The 16,428-nt window shown below is 35.6% G+C and overlaps 2 protein-coding genes across 2 annotated transcripts; both read right to left on the reverse strand.

Annotated features, from left to right (window-relative positions):
• Positions 1-5,271: 5,271 nt before the first annotated feature.
• LOC122705218 (olfactory receptor 8G1-like) lies at positions 5,272-6,241 on the reverse strand. Its single transcript, XM_043920461.1, has one exon. It carries the CDS (start codon positions 6,202-6,204, stop codon positions 5,272-5,274), a length of 933 nt encoding a protein of 310 aa, XP_043776396.1. The 5' UTR covers positions 6,205-6,241.
• A 4,796-nt stretch (positions 6,242-11,037) lies between these two features.
• On the reverse strand, positions 11,038-11,997 carry LOC122705229. Its single transcript, XM_043920471.1, has one exon. It carries the CDS (start codon positions 11,971-11,973, stop codon positions 11,038-11,040), a length of 936 nt encoding a protein of 311 aa, XP_043776406.1. The 5' UTR covers positions 11,974-11,997.
• Positions 11,998-16,428: the final 4,431 nt, after the last annotated feature.

The following is a 16,428-nucleotide window of genomic DNA, read 5'->3' on the forward strand; positions in this document are numbered from 1 at the left end:
AAATTGCTGAGGAAATAGTTCATGGGGGTGTGCAGGTGAGAACTGAGCCCCATCAGTGTGATCATGCCCTGGCTCCCTACCACAATGACCACACAGATTCTTAGGAAGAGAAGGAAAAAAGGGCAACTGGAATTGTGGTTGTTCTGTGAGCCCAGTAAGGATGAACTCAGTCAGTGAGGAGTTATTTTCAGAGTCCATTTTCTTCTCAGTAGGTTTTAAGTTTAAAAAACAGAAAATGAGTGTACTTGTGTGTGAGTGTGTGTGTGTGAGAGAGAGAGAGAAAGAGAGGTTTATGCACATATGTATGTGTGTGTGCTTGTCTGTGTGAAAGGCAGAGAGTAATTCTGCAGAGATCATACTTAATCCCACTTCAGAGGACATACATAATGAAGGGAATTCTCCAGTATATCCTACTACTGTAGGACAAACAATCATTCTGATTGAACCAGAACAGAAATGATAAACTTCAAGAACTTTATAATTAAGTTACTTCATAAAGTTTAAGAGAAGCAACAATTTATGAATTTTTAAAGCCAGTCCAAAAAATATTTCTAGTATTATTTCTGATTACTCATCTTTTCTCCAAGTTTCTATGTTTATATATTAATATCATGCATGTTGAATGACATAGAATTTTCCTTTCATTTATAATAAGTAATAATAGTGCATGCTTTCTATAATTAATGTATAGAGGATTCACAAGTCTGTGGAAAGCAGTTATATTAGTTGGGGCTGTCTTTTTTAGTAATATCTCAACTGAAAATATCTGAAGACCAGTATCATTTCACCTGAGAAATGATGCTTTAATGTCCCAACTTCCTTCTCCCTGGACTTTGACCACAGAGGGCAAAAATATAACTGCTTGGCAGACACCATGTTCATACCTCAATAGGTTTTCCCACTCTAAGAACCATTCTTTCTTATTCTAAGTTGGATAATCTTAGGGGTAGAGTATAATGGCCTAAATACAAGTCATGTACTCCACCACTGTGACCGGGGCATCAGTGTACTAAGACAGATCTATGCAAAGCACTAAGCATTTGGTATGCCAACATTTTTTATATATAATCATGTATTTTGCACATGTTCTAAATAAGATTCAAAGATGGTAGAGATGTGGATTAGTAAAGTACATGCAAAATAAAATAAGTAATTTTAGTGTCAATTCAATACTAGTCAACAGTGATATGCTTTTTAAAAACCAATGTATCTTTTTTTAGATTTTTGTAAAGGAAATGAGTAGGTTCTAGAAAACAGAAATTTATATTCTTAACACTCAAGCAATATTGGGACTATTGTGTTCAGTTTGAAATAAAATACTGTGATATAGGAAAAGGTATACTTTTTTATAAATATGATCTAGAAATATGGTATTTTAATATGGCTAAAATAATCAAGGATACTTTTTTCTAGCAAAGCAAAAATTCATGTGGCACAAGACAGTTATCTCAACATTCATCACATGGCAGTGAGAGGTACTGAACTTATTGCATACATTCAAGAGATTTGGTAAAATTAACTGCTTCAAACTATGGGAAGAAATATTTGGTTTCACAGCAAAGACAAACATCCCTATCATCAGACACACCCTGAGCTGACAGTCATAAAAGTTTGAGTACAGACTGAATAACCACACACATAGCAGATATTCTCTAAGGACACACCTAATAGGTAGTTGGATTAAATGTACTTCTTTTATCTTCATTCTAATGGATCCTGATTATGTTAGACAGTAGAGGATTGAATTCTCAGCTCAACCCCATTCTTGCTGTGTGGTCTTTAGATATGTCTGTCCTCCAACTCTCTGAAAAACAGAAATACTAAAATCTACCTTCTGTGTAATTTCAGGTAAGTGATTCCTATGATATGCTTAGCACAGTCCCATATTCTTGAAAAGACCTTAATACTGTAATGTTATTTTAATGTTAACCTATTGAGTTTCTTTCCATTATATCTTTTGTCTCAGTGGCACTTTCATTTCTGCTATGATGGCTGGAATTTTTATTTTATTTTATTTTTTCTTAAGACATTTTCTTGTTCCTCCTTTCTACCTAAATGCATACAATGATACAGAAATTTGAAATTTTTATTAAATATTAACTTTCTAAATATCAATATTTCCTAAGACCCAAATAAAGCTTGAAAAATTTCTGTCATTCAATGATTTATATCACCCAACAACAAAATCTTTTATTTTTATGTCCCACCAGGTATCATAGGATTTAACTATTGCACAAGAGCATTTGTTAGAATCTCTTCTATGACTCATTATATTTCTTTATGTCCTTCACACATTCCCAGGGTATCTGATGAAATTTATTCAACAGTTAGGGTCCTTAAGTTAAGGCTTTAATAATGGAAACCCCAGTTAACTATATGCTCAGGAATACCTTTCTCAAGTTTACATTTTGCACATGCTTGTTTCTGTATCAATTATTATGAGATAGCTATGAATTTTCTTCTGTAACAGATGGTAAACTCAGTACAGTGTTCGGCACAATGCCTTACATACAAGTATCAATAAGTATGACTTTTTAAATGAAATTATTGAAAAGAGTGTAGTGATAAGTTAACATAGACTCCAACACAAGTGAACAAAGCTCTCACACTGCCTGAGTTGAAGTGAGTAAAGAAATACTGGCCATACTTTTATCCAGTGGGGACAGAGAGATGATAAAGGAACCTTTGCTCCTCAGGAAGTGTGGATATTAGAGTGAGGACAGATGGAGACAGAAAAATAGCTACTCTCATCTATTAGTGCACTGTGAGGGAGCTAGAACAGGAGATCCAACTTTTTAAAGTCCAGGACTGGGATTCAGATACATCCCTCTTGCTTCCCAAAACATCAGTGCCATGTATTCTTCTCCTCTATTTCTGTGAAGGGAAAAATGGTTCTGGTGATGCTGGTGGATAGTTCTGAGTACTGACATTGCAGGATTTCTTGTTGTTGTAGGGCCGTAACCTAGAAGACTCTGCTGTAATAACTTTGAATCACTGGTTGAAGTTGATGGCCCTCTGCAATGGTTGCCTGATATGAACTGTGATTTATACTCCGAGTATTGATGCTAACAAAAGATGAGGAACAAGTAATGCTAATGATCTCCCATTAGGATCATATCCCACAAGTATCAGCTCTTGGGAAAAGTTACAATTAGCAAGTCCTTTTTCTCCCATTGACTCTCAAGTGTTTAATTGTGCCATATAGTTGTAATTTATCATTTTTGTTAGATTATAGCTTGGAAACAAAAATGTGAGAGATTTTATTAGAGCTCCAGTGAACTTCATGTCAAGCTATGTAAGAATTCAAAATTTTAGGAAATTTTAAGACATGCATTAAAGGAATTTTCTAAAGCGATTTCACATAAGATAAATTAAAAAAAAAAAACAGAAAAAAAACTTTGTGTGCAATATTTGAATGATTTTATTTTCTCATTGACCTCTATTAACTGTATTTAGATGCCATGATGTATTTATAAAACAGTAATACTTGAAACATTTTAACATGTAGGCTGCAGGAAGGTTTCAACTGTTTACTGTCATAACCACATGAAAAGTTCCAAACAAGTATAATAAGTTGATGACTTTATCTAACTCTATAAGTAAAAGAAATATTGAGGAATAATATAGAGATCTGTCGCTTACTGTGAAAAAGTTTACTAAATGTTGATTGCTTAATATATAGAGGAATAAAAAAATTCATGTTCTGGTTCAACGTGGCAATCTAGGAAGATCCACAATTCTGACTGCAGCAATATAGGTCATCATACTTTATCTTGAAATCAAATTTATTGAATTTTAATTTATATGTGATAAAATTCTACATGCTAAGAATTTTCTCAGTGTCAGTATAGGTGATGTTCTTTTCTAGTCTGGGTATTGGAAACCATGGTACTCTAGACTGGAGTATTCAAGTTACAAATACCAATGTACCTCTGATTTGCTGTGTTGACCCATCAGATATCAAACATACATACTATTTTTTAACACATGTAGGCTGCATGATTGAAAACCAAGAGTTTTTGTTTTGAGGATATTGGATTGTTAACTTTATCAAATGACTTAAGAAATCAGGTGCTCATAAGGTATACTACCTGCACTGGGGTTTGATATAGCAGCTACTTTTCATTTTTCTAAATTTTTGTATAGAAATAATTTAGGATGCCATCAGTTTTATTGCAGACCTTTGAAGAACTCTTCAGGTATAAATTTAATTGATTTTAACATTTAAAAGTGATGTGTAGATATTTGGAGAAAGTAATGGGTAAAGATAGTATGAGAGATATATGACTTCACATCAGTTCAGTTCAGTTCAGTCACTCAGTCATGTCTGACTCTTTGCGACCCCATCAACCTAAATACTTTTTAAAAAGAAATAAGAAAATTATCAAGGTCTTTCTAGTGCCATAAACTATCTTAGGTCCTGCAGATATGGCAGTAAAATACATGCATGGGGATGACCTTTATGAACATTACAGTTCAGTGCATTTTGAACAATAAGCAGGCAACTGCATAACCAAAACAATAAATGCATTGTAGGAGGCATACTGGTTTGAGCAGTGTTACAAAGCATGAAGGAGTTCTTAACTCAGATTTTAAGCTCTGGTAAAGATTTCGAAGTAAGAGAACTGAAAGGTTGTTTCTGAACCATGAAAGACACCAGGATTCTTGGTCTCCAGAGGAGAAGAATTCAATCAGGGGCCAGAGACAAGGCTTGATCGCTCAGAGCTTTGGGGTAATAAAGTTTTATTAACATATAAAAGAGAGAACACTTCTGACACAGATATCAGAAGGGGGATGGGGAGTGCCCCCTTGCTAGTGTTAGCAATGGAGTTATATGCCTTTTAATTAGTTATTACAATGAATCAAAAGAATGTCTCAAGTTTGTGAAAATTTTACTAGACCCACTCCCACAATTTATATTTTAAGATAACAGAATTAGCCAGAAGGTTGTCAGGAAGGAGAAACTGTCCTCAAGCAGGATACATTGTTGTTATATAGTCCTTAGTACAGAGTTTAAACTGAGTTGTTTGTTGTGTAATTATCGGTTCCAGGCTTAAAGATAAAAATGTTTTATGTGACTAGGACTAAGGAATGTAAAGGAAAAAAAAAATTGTCCTTTCCTCCTCCTTGAGAATTCCAGACTCCTCTCTCCTTGGGGACCCCCAGACTTCTCATCAACCTGTCTAGGAATTGGCTCTCTCAGAACCATAAATCCATGCAATGTAATGAGCAAAGACCAGATCTAAAATATCATGCTCATTTCATGTCTGGTCACAAAAATATTCTCTTAAGCATTTTCTTCAGGGCAACATTAACATCTTTATTCCTGAGGCTGTAGATCAGGGGATTCAGCATGGGCACAACAATAGTATAAAACACAGAGGACACTTTCCCTTGGTCCATGGAGCTCACAGATGATGGCTGCAGGTACATAAATGCTGCAGATCCATACAAAGTAGCGACAACTGAGATGTGGGAGCTGCATGTGCTGAAGGCTTTGGACCTACCCTCCAAGGAACGAATGTGGAGGATGTTGGAGATGATGAAGATGTAGGAGCTGAGGATGGTCAGGATGGGGGCAAAGATGTTAAGTGCACCAAAACATAGAACCAGTAATTCATTGACATAGGTGCTAGAGCAGGAGAGCTTTAGGAGGGGCAGAAGATCACAGAAATAATGGTTGATCACATCTAATTTGCAGAAATGAACCCTAAGCATGCAGCCTGTGTGAGAGAATGCACATACCAGTCCGATCATATACGCTCCACAAAGGAGGGAGAAACAGGCCTGATGGGACATGGTAATATTATACAGCAAGGGGCTACAGATGGCAACATAGCGATCATATGCCATTGCAGCCAACAGGTAACCCTCTGAAATGATAAAAAGAAGAAAGAAGTAGAGCTGAGTCATGCATTCAGGGTAGGAGATTATGTTCTTCTCTGTCACAAAGTTCACCAGCATTCTGGGGGTAATGACAGTGGACTGACAGAGGTCAATAAAAGACAAGTTACTGAGGAAATAGTACATGGGGGTGTGCAGGTGAGAACTGAGCCCAATCAGTGTGATCATGCCCAGATTCCCCAACACTGTGACCACATAGATTACCAGGAAGAGAAGGAAAAGGGGCAGGTGGATTTGTGGATGTTCTGTGAGCCCAGCGAGGATGAACTCAGTCACTGAGGAGTGATTTTCTGCTGCCATTTCTGTCTGCAGAGTCTCTGGAGGGGAAAGAGAAAAACACAGTCATTGGAAGGAATCCATTTTGCTTTTTTTTTTTCGTTTGCAGTAGAATGTTCCATAGAAATGATTCACTGTTTAGGTATCCTTTTGACCTATATAATCACTTAACTCTGGGTCTATTTATGGAATCACAATACATCTCAATCCAATATTTATAAAGCCTCATTTTCAAATATAATAAATGTATTTTCTATTAAAAAATTTAGCCATGTTTATCATCATTAAAACATGCATGGCAGCTGTATGCATAACAATCCAAATTGGAAATAATTCAAATTTATGTTCAGCAACTGATGAATAGATGAATGAGTCATAGTATAATACATACATACATAAAATGTACATATCCATATATATATATACATTTGTGTGTGTACATATAAATATAGATAGACTTATACAGAGGGCATCTATAGTTGGGATTTAAAGTGTGACATGCAGAATCTCTTAATTCTTCACCTTCGGCCACAAACTGCCTCATCTGTCTACCTCATGTTGCCATATCATTGTTACCACTTCCTATGAGTGCCATCAAAATCAACCCTGAATATTCATTGGACAGCGTTGTTGCTGAGGCTGAAGTTCCAATTCTTTCGCCACCTGATGTGAAGAGCTGACTCATTGGAAAAGACTCTGATGCTGGGGAATATTGAAGGCTAAAGGAGAAGCAGGTAGCTGCTGTCTGTCTTTTTACATGTTTTTTTTTTTCTTTTTTTCACATGAAATAATCCTACCAATTCTCTTTGTCTCTGTTGTGTGCTAAATAAGTTCTCTTTTCTTTTCAATCTTATTTGTTAGAAATCATCATGAAAACATTCTCCAACACCTTGTAATTGTTTTAACCTTCCTACTTCAAGTTCAAAAAACTGTCATTTCTAAACAGCACATTTTTAGACTTGAGATATACTGTAAGTCAGATGATGCACCGAACCAGACTTATTCTCCTTTGTATAAGAAGCAATTGTATAGTGCTGAGGATATAAATGGGATTTTATACATAATCCCATACATGAATATATGAGGAATATTTGCCTGAATTTTCACATTAGTATTTCCAGACTTAATAGTCTCAAGCCACAAATGTGAGATGAATATACTCACCTTTCTTCTTGCTGGAAATCTCAACACCAAATTTTATTTGCAACATGCTTCCTTTGACTCAGAAGATAGCTCTGTATTGGTGTCAGGAATGATAGCTACCCAGCTTTCTGCTGTCTGTCGAGAGGGCCAGCACAGCCCAGGTCTTAGAGCCCCTTTTGAAGCTGGTATGCATCACAGGTCAGCATCTCTAACTTTGTCTTAGTGTGTGTTTCTTCAGCTTCAAGGGAGCAAACATCTGCACCTTTCTCAGTTCTCCCCTGAGCGGTTGTGATCATTGTGCTATGAAGGTGTGTCCTGGATTTCATATATGCCAGGCAATAGATAACATGGATTCAAATACTCTCCAAGGATTTCCACTTCTCAGGAGACAAGCTCTTGAGAAAAGAAGCAGTTACAGTTGGCATGGCCCCAGTTGTCTAACTTTTCCCTTCAAGAGGGATTCTTTGTCAGTCTTAAACTCATCAATTAGTGATTAAGATTTCTTCACAGATTCACCTGGATATTTTTTCAAAATCAGATCCTCATCCAGCAGTTCTGAGGAGCATTTGAGGTCTTGAGATTCTGCATCTCGTACAAGCTTCTAGCCAGAGCTACTAGTTCCCAGTCCATTCTGTGAATAAAAGGTTTTAGAGGACTGGGCAACATTCTGACAAGTTATCTTAACATTAACATGCCAACAAGTTTTAATATGATGAAGTAAATCATTTATCCTTATACAAAAATGTATTTAATCAATTTTATATGTAAATACAAAATATACATATTAATTCAAATTCAAATCTATATGCTATTGGATTTAAAGTTACGGGGTAAGAATTCAGAATATTAACTTAATTTTTTATTTTTTTAGGTGCTCACTGTTAATGATTCTAGTTGCTAAGTTGCATATATAAAATAGTTTATTAGGCACTTATGTTTCATGTTACTTCTATTCTTATATATTATATTTTCACTTTTTGTTCTAAAATAGGAAAATTGGAACCATACTTAGAAATGATTGAATCAAGGTAATTGCACACTCAAGTCAGGAGAGATCTTATAGTTAAATATAAGAAGAGTCAGTTACTTTTACCAGTTTATACTTGTGTTACATTGAAAGTGAAAGTCACTCAGTTGTCTCCGATTCTTTGTGACCCCATAGACTATGGGTTCATGAATTCTTCCAGGTCAGATTACCAGAGTGGGTAGCTTTTCCCTTCTCCCTGAGATCTTCCCAACCCAAAGATCAAACCCAGGTCTCCTGCATTGCAGGTGGATTCTTTACTAGCTGAGCCACAAGGGAAGCTAGTGCTTCTCAATTTTATACTCATTTAAACTCATTAAAAAATTATCAGGGAAGTTTTGTTTTTTTTTAATTTCAATACCAAGGGTGAACTCTATGCCAATTAAGTCAAAATTTTAGTGTGTGAGGTCAGATATCAATATTTATCAAAAGCTTCTCAACTTTTAATGTGCATGAGAATAACCTAAGGATCTTGATCCAAAGCAGATTTTGATAGTAAGTCTCGTGTATGGTTTGAGATTATACATTTTAAATAAAATTTCTCAGATTTTTGCCAATATTTCTCATCTATAGACAACTCTGAGAAACAAGGTTCTAGAGGATCTCTTGTTTTGAATACCTCCCACTGGAGTTCTTTCAGATTCAAGGAAAATCCACCATACCCATGCATCAAAAATCTTTTAGCTTTGGGTTTGCTGTGGTTGCAGGGTTCTGATATGTTTGGAGAAGAATACTGTGTGTCTGGAATGCCACCTTATAAGTGAACAGACTACAGTTGAAGTTGCTTCACTGTGCCAAATAAAAGAAGTGAGAAAGAGAGCTGGAGTTTGGTAGAGGTCAGATATAGAAAGAATGTAAACAAGAAGTAAACAGATCCTATAATTACTCAGAAATTAAAAATTTGAAGAGACCCATAGAAGTCATTCTTTCAGTTCTGACAGGGTTTATGTTCTGATTTAGCTGATTTATATATATATATATATATATATATATATATATATATATATATATATATATGTGTGTGTGTGTGTGTGTGTGTATATATATATATATATTCAAACACATACATATTCTGGACTATATATATCTGGACTATATATAACATACTAAGAATCATGCCTAAGGTAGAAGTTGTAATTGTAACCATTTTGCCTTCTTTTATAGTACTAATGTAAATTAAGTCAAATAATAAGACAAATAACATGAAAATTAAGTCAAATAATACATAATAATTGAAAATGAATGTTTGACATTGATGAATGAGTGGATAATGAACTACATGGTGGTAAATAATATTAAGTTTTATATATATATATACATATATATATATATATATATATATTCATTTATTTGGACACTACAGGTGAATAAGACAGCACACTGCGCAAAGAACTTTGATCTGTCAGTAATGAGAAAGACGGTTTGAAATGAGACGAGGCAAAAGACACTGAGTATTTAGAGCTCCATGTGAATTTATAGTTACCGGATGTTGATGACCAGAAGTTAAAAAGGAGCAATATGAGGGGAGAGAAATGATGTTTCCAAGATAAAACTGATGAGAAATGACAATTGTTTATAACTTATGTGGCAAAAGGGTGTGATAGTAATACAACTTACAGAATTTGGGGTTATTATGAGTAGTTGTTAACATAAATTTATTGTTGTAGTTTAGTGGCAAGATTGTTTTTGGATGTACACTTTGTGACCCTGTAGACTGTATCCCGCAAGACTCCTCTCTCCATGGGATTTCCCAGGCAAGAATACTGGAGTGGGTTGCCATTTCCTTCTCCAGGAAATCTTCCCCACTTAAGGACTAAACTCACATCTCCTGTATTGGCAGCTGTATTCTTTACCACTGAGCCACCAGGGAAGCCCCTAGAGATAAAAATGTGTTGGACTACTTGTGTAAAATTGTTGGCATTAAGCATGATAATTTTAATCTCTTTGATTAGTCTTACCATAAGTTTCTGCAGTCACTCTGCATTTGATCTTTTTGCTTGATCAACACAAGTTTGAAATATTTTGATTATTTTCATTAAATCAAATGAAATAAAAGTGAAAATCAAATTGAAGAGATCTAGTGAAAAACAATACAGTCTCACAGGAGATAGAAGCTTAATGAGTAGAAGAAATTACTGGGAAGTCCTTACACTTAACCACAGTTACCTGAGGCCAATAGATTACTTTGGGTAAAATCACAGTTTTTGGAGCCAGACATTCTAGCCTCTGTCTTTATTATGTTTGGGACTATGGACATTCACTCAAAGTAAACAAGCTTCAATTTATTCATCTTTCAAACAGAAACGATACTAGGGCTTGCCTTGAAAGAATATCATGAATATTAAAGAAAGTTGTCTAATATAAACTGTTGGACACAGAGTTTGATATTTTATACTATCTCAATAATATTGTTATTACATTATGATGATCATCAGTGATTCTTGTTGTCTGTATTCTTTTTTTATATTACACTGTAACTTCTTTAATTCTCAAGAGTCTCTGACTTTATTTTTTATATTTCTCCTTATACAGTCAATGTAACACAAATTCAAAGGAATTAGCCTGGAGGGAATTTGGGAAATGTATTGTATGGGAAAATGATCCTGAATTTCAAAAATTTGAACAATAAAGCTAAAACATTATGTATCTCAGCAAAGGTATTTCTGATATAACACCAACATGGAGTCTATTCATCTACATTTTCCACTTTCCAGAATTTTCTTCTGGGCCAATTTGACATCCCTATCTTGCAGAGTGTAGGTCAGAGGATTCAGCATGGGCACAATGCAGGTATAAAACACAGAGGACAATTTCCCTTGGTTCATAGGACTCACAGATGATGGCTGCAGGTACATGAATGCTGCAGATCCATAGATAACAGCAACAGCGAAGATGTGGGAACTGCAGGTGCTGAAGGCTTTGGACCTGCCCTCTATGGAGTGGATGTGGAAGATTTTGTAGAGGATGAAGATATAGGAGATAAGAATAGTTAAGGCAGGAATCAGAACTTTGAAAGAGCTACAGACTAGAGCCAATGATTCTTTGAAATAGATGCTAGAACAGGATAGCTCCAGGAGTGGAAAAACATCACAGAAATAATGGTTAATCACATTGGCCTTGCAGAAATAAAGTCTCAACATAAGGCAAGTATGGAATGTCAAATGAATGATGCACAAGATGTAAACTGCTGCTGTGAGCTGGAAGCACCTATAATAAGACATGATGGCATTATAAAGCAAGCACTTACAGATGGCAGCATAGCAGTCATATACCATTTCAGCCAACATACAACTCTCTGCAATAGTAAAAAGAAGAAAGAAGTAGAGCTGAGTCATACATTCAGGGTAAAAGAAGATATTTTTCTCTGTCACAAAGTTCACCAGCATTTTGGGGGTAATGACAGTGGACTGACAGAGATCAATAAAGGACAAATCACTGAGGAAATAGTACATGGGGGTGTGCAGGTGAGAACTGAGTCCAATCAGTGTGATCATGCCTAGGTTCCCCATCACCATGACCACATAGATTCCTAGGAAGAGGAGGAAAAGGCGCAGCTGGAGTTGTGGCTGTTCTGTGAGCCCAGTGAGGATGAACTCAGTCAGTAAGGAGTGATTTCGAGGGTCCATTTTCCTCTCAGCAGGTTCTAATTAAAAAAGCAGAAAATGAGTGTACTTATGTGTATGTGTGTGTGTGTGTGTGTGTGTGTGAGAGAGAGAGAGAGAGAGGTTTATGCATGTGTGTGTGAGAGAGAGGAAGAGAGGTTTATGAATGTGTGTGTGAGAGAGAGAGAGACAGAGAGTAAATCTGTGATCATTCTTTACCCTTCATCAGAGGAAATACATAATGCAGGGAAATCTCAAACATCTTCTGCCACTCTAAGACAAACAATGAATCTGGGTGAACTAGAATAGAAATTATAAACTTCAAGAACTTTATAATTAAGAGATTTCATAAATTTTAAGAGAAACAACAATTTATGCATTTTTAAAATCCATCAGCATGAACATTTCTAGTATTATTTCTGAGTACTCTTCTTTCCTCCAAGTTTCTATGTTCATAAATTAATATGCATGTCAAATGACTTAGTATTTTCCTTCCATTTATAATAAGTAGTAGTCTTGTATGCTTTCTGTAATTAATGCATAGATGATTCACAAGTCTGTGGAAAGTAGTTATATCAGTTGGGGCTGTCTTCTTTAGCAACATCCCAGCTGAAAATATCTGAAATGTGACAACCAGTATCACTTCACCTGAGATCTGATGCTCTAATGTCCCAGCTTCCTTCTCCCTGGACTTTGAACCCAGAGGACAGAAATGTAACTGCTTGGCAGACATCATGCTTATACCTCAATAGGTTTTCCCACCCCAGGAACCATTAGAAAAAGAAGACTTTTTCTAATTTGGATAATCTTAGAGGTGAGAGTACAATGGTCTAAATACAAGTCATGTACTCCACCACTGTGACCAGGGCATCAGGGTACCAAGATTGACCTATGCAATTTGACTTCATGATTTAAATGGTGGAGGTGAGAAAATGATTCTATTCTCCAAACTCTAAAGGGCTTTTGAACACAAACACTAGGTGTTTGGTATGCCAACGTTTTTAAAAATATAATCATGTATTTTGCATGTGCTCTCAATAGAATTCAAAGATGGTAGAGATGTGGATGAGTAAAGTAAATGCAAAATAAAATAAGTAATTTTAGAGTCAATTCAATACAAGCCAAAAGTGTGATGCTTTTCTTTTCTTTAAGTGTATCAAAGTTTCATTTAATTAAAATTATTTAAGTGCCTAATCTGGGCATAAATTAGCTGCTATATATTAACTGAATAACTGTTATACCCATAAAAGCATGGTCATCTTATGGCTTCTTTTTTTAAAATTAATTCATTTACTTTAATTGGAGGCTAATTACTTTACAATATTGTAGTGGTTTCTGCCATATATTCACATGAATCAGCCATGGGTGTAAATTTGTCCCCCATCCTGAAGTCCCCTCCCACACCCCTCCCTATTCCATCCCTCAGGGTTATCCCATTGTACTCGCCTTGAGCGCCCTATCTCATGCATCAAACCTGGACTGGTGATCTATTTCACATATGGTAATATATTTGTTTTAATGCTATTGTCTCACATCATCCCACCCTCACCTTCTCCCAGAGAGTCCAAAAGTCTGTTCTTTACATCTGCGTCTCTTTTGCTGTCTCACATATAGGATCATAGTTACCATCTTTCTAAATTCTATATATATGCATGAATATACTGTACTAATGTTCTTCTTTCTGACTTATTTCGCTCTGTATAATAGCCTCCAATTTCATCCACCTCATTAAAACTGATTCAAATGCATTCTTTTTAATATCTGAGTAATATTCCATTGTGTATATGTACCACAGCTTTCTTATCCATTTGTCTGCTAATGGACATCTAGGTTGCTTCCATGTCCTAGCTGTTGTAAACAGTGCTGTGATGAACGTTGGGGTACATGTGTATCTTTCAGTTCTGGTTTCCTCAGTGTGTATGCCCAGCGGTGGGATTGCTGGGTCGTATGGTAGTTCTATTTCCAGTTTTTTAAGGAATCTCCACACTGTTCTCCATAGTGGCTGTACTAGTTTGCATTCCCAACAAACAGTGCAAGAGGGTTCTGTTTTCTCTGCTCCCTCTCCAGCATTTATTGCTTGTAGACTTTTGGATAGAAGCCATTCTGACTGGCTTGAGATGGTACCTCACAGTGGTTTTGATTTGCATTTCTCTGATAAGGAGTGAGGTTGAGCATCTTTTCATGTGTTTGTTAGCCGTCTGTATATCTCCTTTGGAGAAATGTCTGTTTAGTTCTTTGGCACATTTTTTGATAAGGTCGTTTATTTTTTTGGAATTGGGCTGCTTGTATATTTTTGAGATTAATTCTTTGTCAGTTGCTTCATTTGCTATTATTTTCTCCCATTCTGAAGGCTGTCTTTTCACCTTGTTTATAGTTTTCTTCGTTGTGTAAAAGCTTTTAAGTTTAATTAGGTCCCATTTGATTATTTTTGCTTTTTCCATTACTCTGGGAGGTGGGTCATAGAGCATCCTGCTGTGATTTATGCCAGAGAGTGCTTTGCCTAGGTTTTCCTCTAGGAGTTTTATAGTTTCTGGTCTTACATTTAGATCTTTAATCCATTTTGAGTTTATTTTTGTGTATGGTGTTAGAAAGTGTTCTAGTTTCATTCTTTTACAAGTGGTTGACCAGTTTTCCCAGCACCACTTGTTAAAGAGATCTTTTCTCCATTGTATATTCTTGCCTCCTTTGTCAAAGATAAGGTGCCCATAGGTTCGTGGATTTATCTCTGGGCTTTCTATTTTGTTCCATTGATCTATATTTCTGTCTTTGTTCCAGTACCATACTGTCTTGATGACTGTAGCTTTGTAGTCTAGTCTGATGTCAAGGAGGTTGATTCCTCCAGTTCCATTCTTCTTTCTCAAGATTGCTTTGGCTATTTGAGGTTTTTTGTATTTCCATACAAATTGTGAAATTATTTGTTCTAGTTCTCTGAAAAATACCATTCATAGCTTGATAGGGATTCCATTGAATTTATAAATTGCTTTGGGTATACTCAAGTGAAAATGAGTATACTCATTATATTGATTCTTCCGACCCATGAACATGGTATATTTCTCCATCTATTTGTGTCATCTTTCATTTCTTTCATCAGTCTTTTATAGTTTTCTACATACAGGTCTTTTGTTTCTTTAGGTAGATTTATTCCTAAGTATTTTATTCTTTTCATTACAATGGTGATTGGAATTGTTTCCTTAATTTCTCTTTCTGTTTTCTCATTTTTAGTGTATAGGAATGCAAGGGGTTTCTGTGTTCTAATTTTATATCCTGCAACTTTACTATATTCATTGAGTAGCTCTAGTAATTTTCTGGTGGTGTCTTTAGGGTTTTCTATGTAGAGGATCATGTCATCTGTAAACAGAGCTTTACTTCTTCTTTTCCAATCTGGATTCCTTTTATTTCTTTTTATTTTCTGATCACTGTGGCTAAAATTTCCAAAGCAATGTTGAATAGTAGTCTTGAGAGTGGGCACCCTTGTCTTGTTCCTGACTTTAAGGGAAATGCTTTCAATTTTTCACCATTGAGGAAAATGTTTGCTGAGGGTTTATCATATGTGGCTTTTATTATGTTGAGGTATGTTCCTTCCATGCCTGCTTTCTGGAGGGTTTTTTTGTCATAAATGAACGTTGAATTTTGTCAAAGGCTTTCTCTGCATCTATTGAGATACTCATATGGTTTTTATCTTTCAATTTGTTAGTGTGGTGTATCACATTGATTTATTTGTGAATATTGAAGAATCCTTGCATCCCTGGGATAAAGCCCACTTGGTCATGATGTATGATCTTTTTAATATGTTGTTGGATTCTGTTTGCTAGAATTTTGTTAAGGATTTTTGCATCTATGTTCATCAGTGATATTGGCCTGTAGCTTTCTTTTTATGTGGCATCTTTGTCTGGCTTTGGTATTAGGGTGATGGTGGCCTCATAGAATGAGTTTGGCGGTTTACCTTCCTCTGCAATTTTCTGGACGAGTTTGAGTAGGATAGGTGTTAGCTCTTCTCTAAATTTTTGGTAGAATTCACCTGTGAAGCCAGCTGGTCCTGGGATTTTGTTTGTTGGAAGATTTTTTATTACACTTTCGATTTCTGTGCTTGTGATGGGTTTGTAAAGATTTTCTATTTATTCCTGGTTCAGTTCTGTAAGGTTATATACTTTTCTAAGAATTCATCCACTTCTTCCAAGTTGTCCATTTTATTGGCATATAGTTGCTGATAATAGTCTCTTAAGATCCTCTGTATTTCTGTGTTGTTTGTTGTGATTTCTCCATTTTCATTTCTAATTCTGTTGATTTGATTCCTCTCTCTTTTTTTCTTGATGAGTCTGGCTAATAGTTTGTCTATTTTATTTACCTTCTCAAAGAACCAGCTTTTAGTTTTGTTGATTTTTGGTATAGTCCCCTTTGTTTCTTTTTCATTTATTTCTGCCTGAATTTTTATGATTTCTTTCCTTCTACTAACCCTGGGGTTCTTCATTTCTTCTTTTT

The sequence above is a fragment of the Cervus elaphus genome, chromosome 2 (genome assembly GCF_910594005.1).
Source record: "Cervus elaphus chromosome 2, mCerEla1.1, whole genome shotgun sequence".
Classification (NCBI taxonomy): domain Eukaryota; kingdom Metazoa; phylum Chordata; class Mammalia; order Artiodactyla; family Cervidae; genus Cervus; species Cervus elaphus.

Excerpts from the sequence above, each read along its gene's own strand:
- LOC122705218 (XM_043920461.1), bottom strand. The coding sequence starts at position 6,204 with ATGGCAGCAGAAAATCACTCCTCAGTGACTGAGTTCATCCTCGCTGGG.
- LOC122705229 (XM_043920471.1), bottom strand. The coding sequence starts at position 11,973 with ATGGACCCTCGAAATCACTCCTTACTGACTGAGTTCATCCTCACTGGG.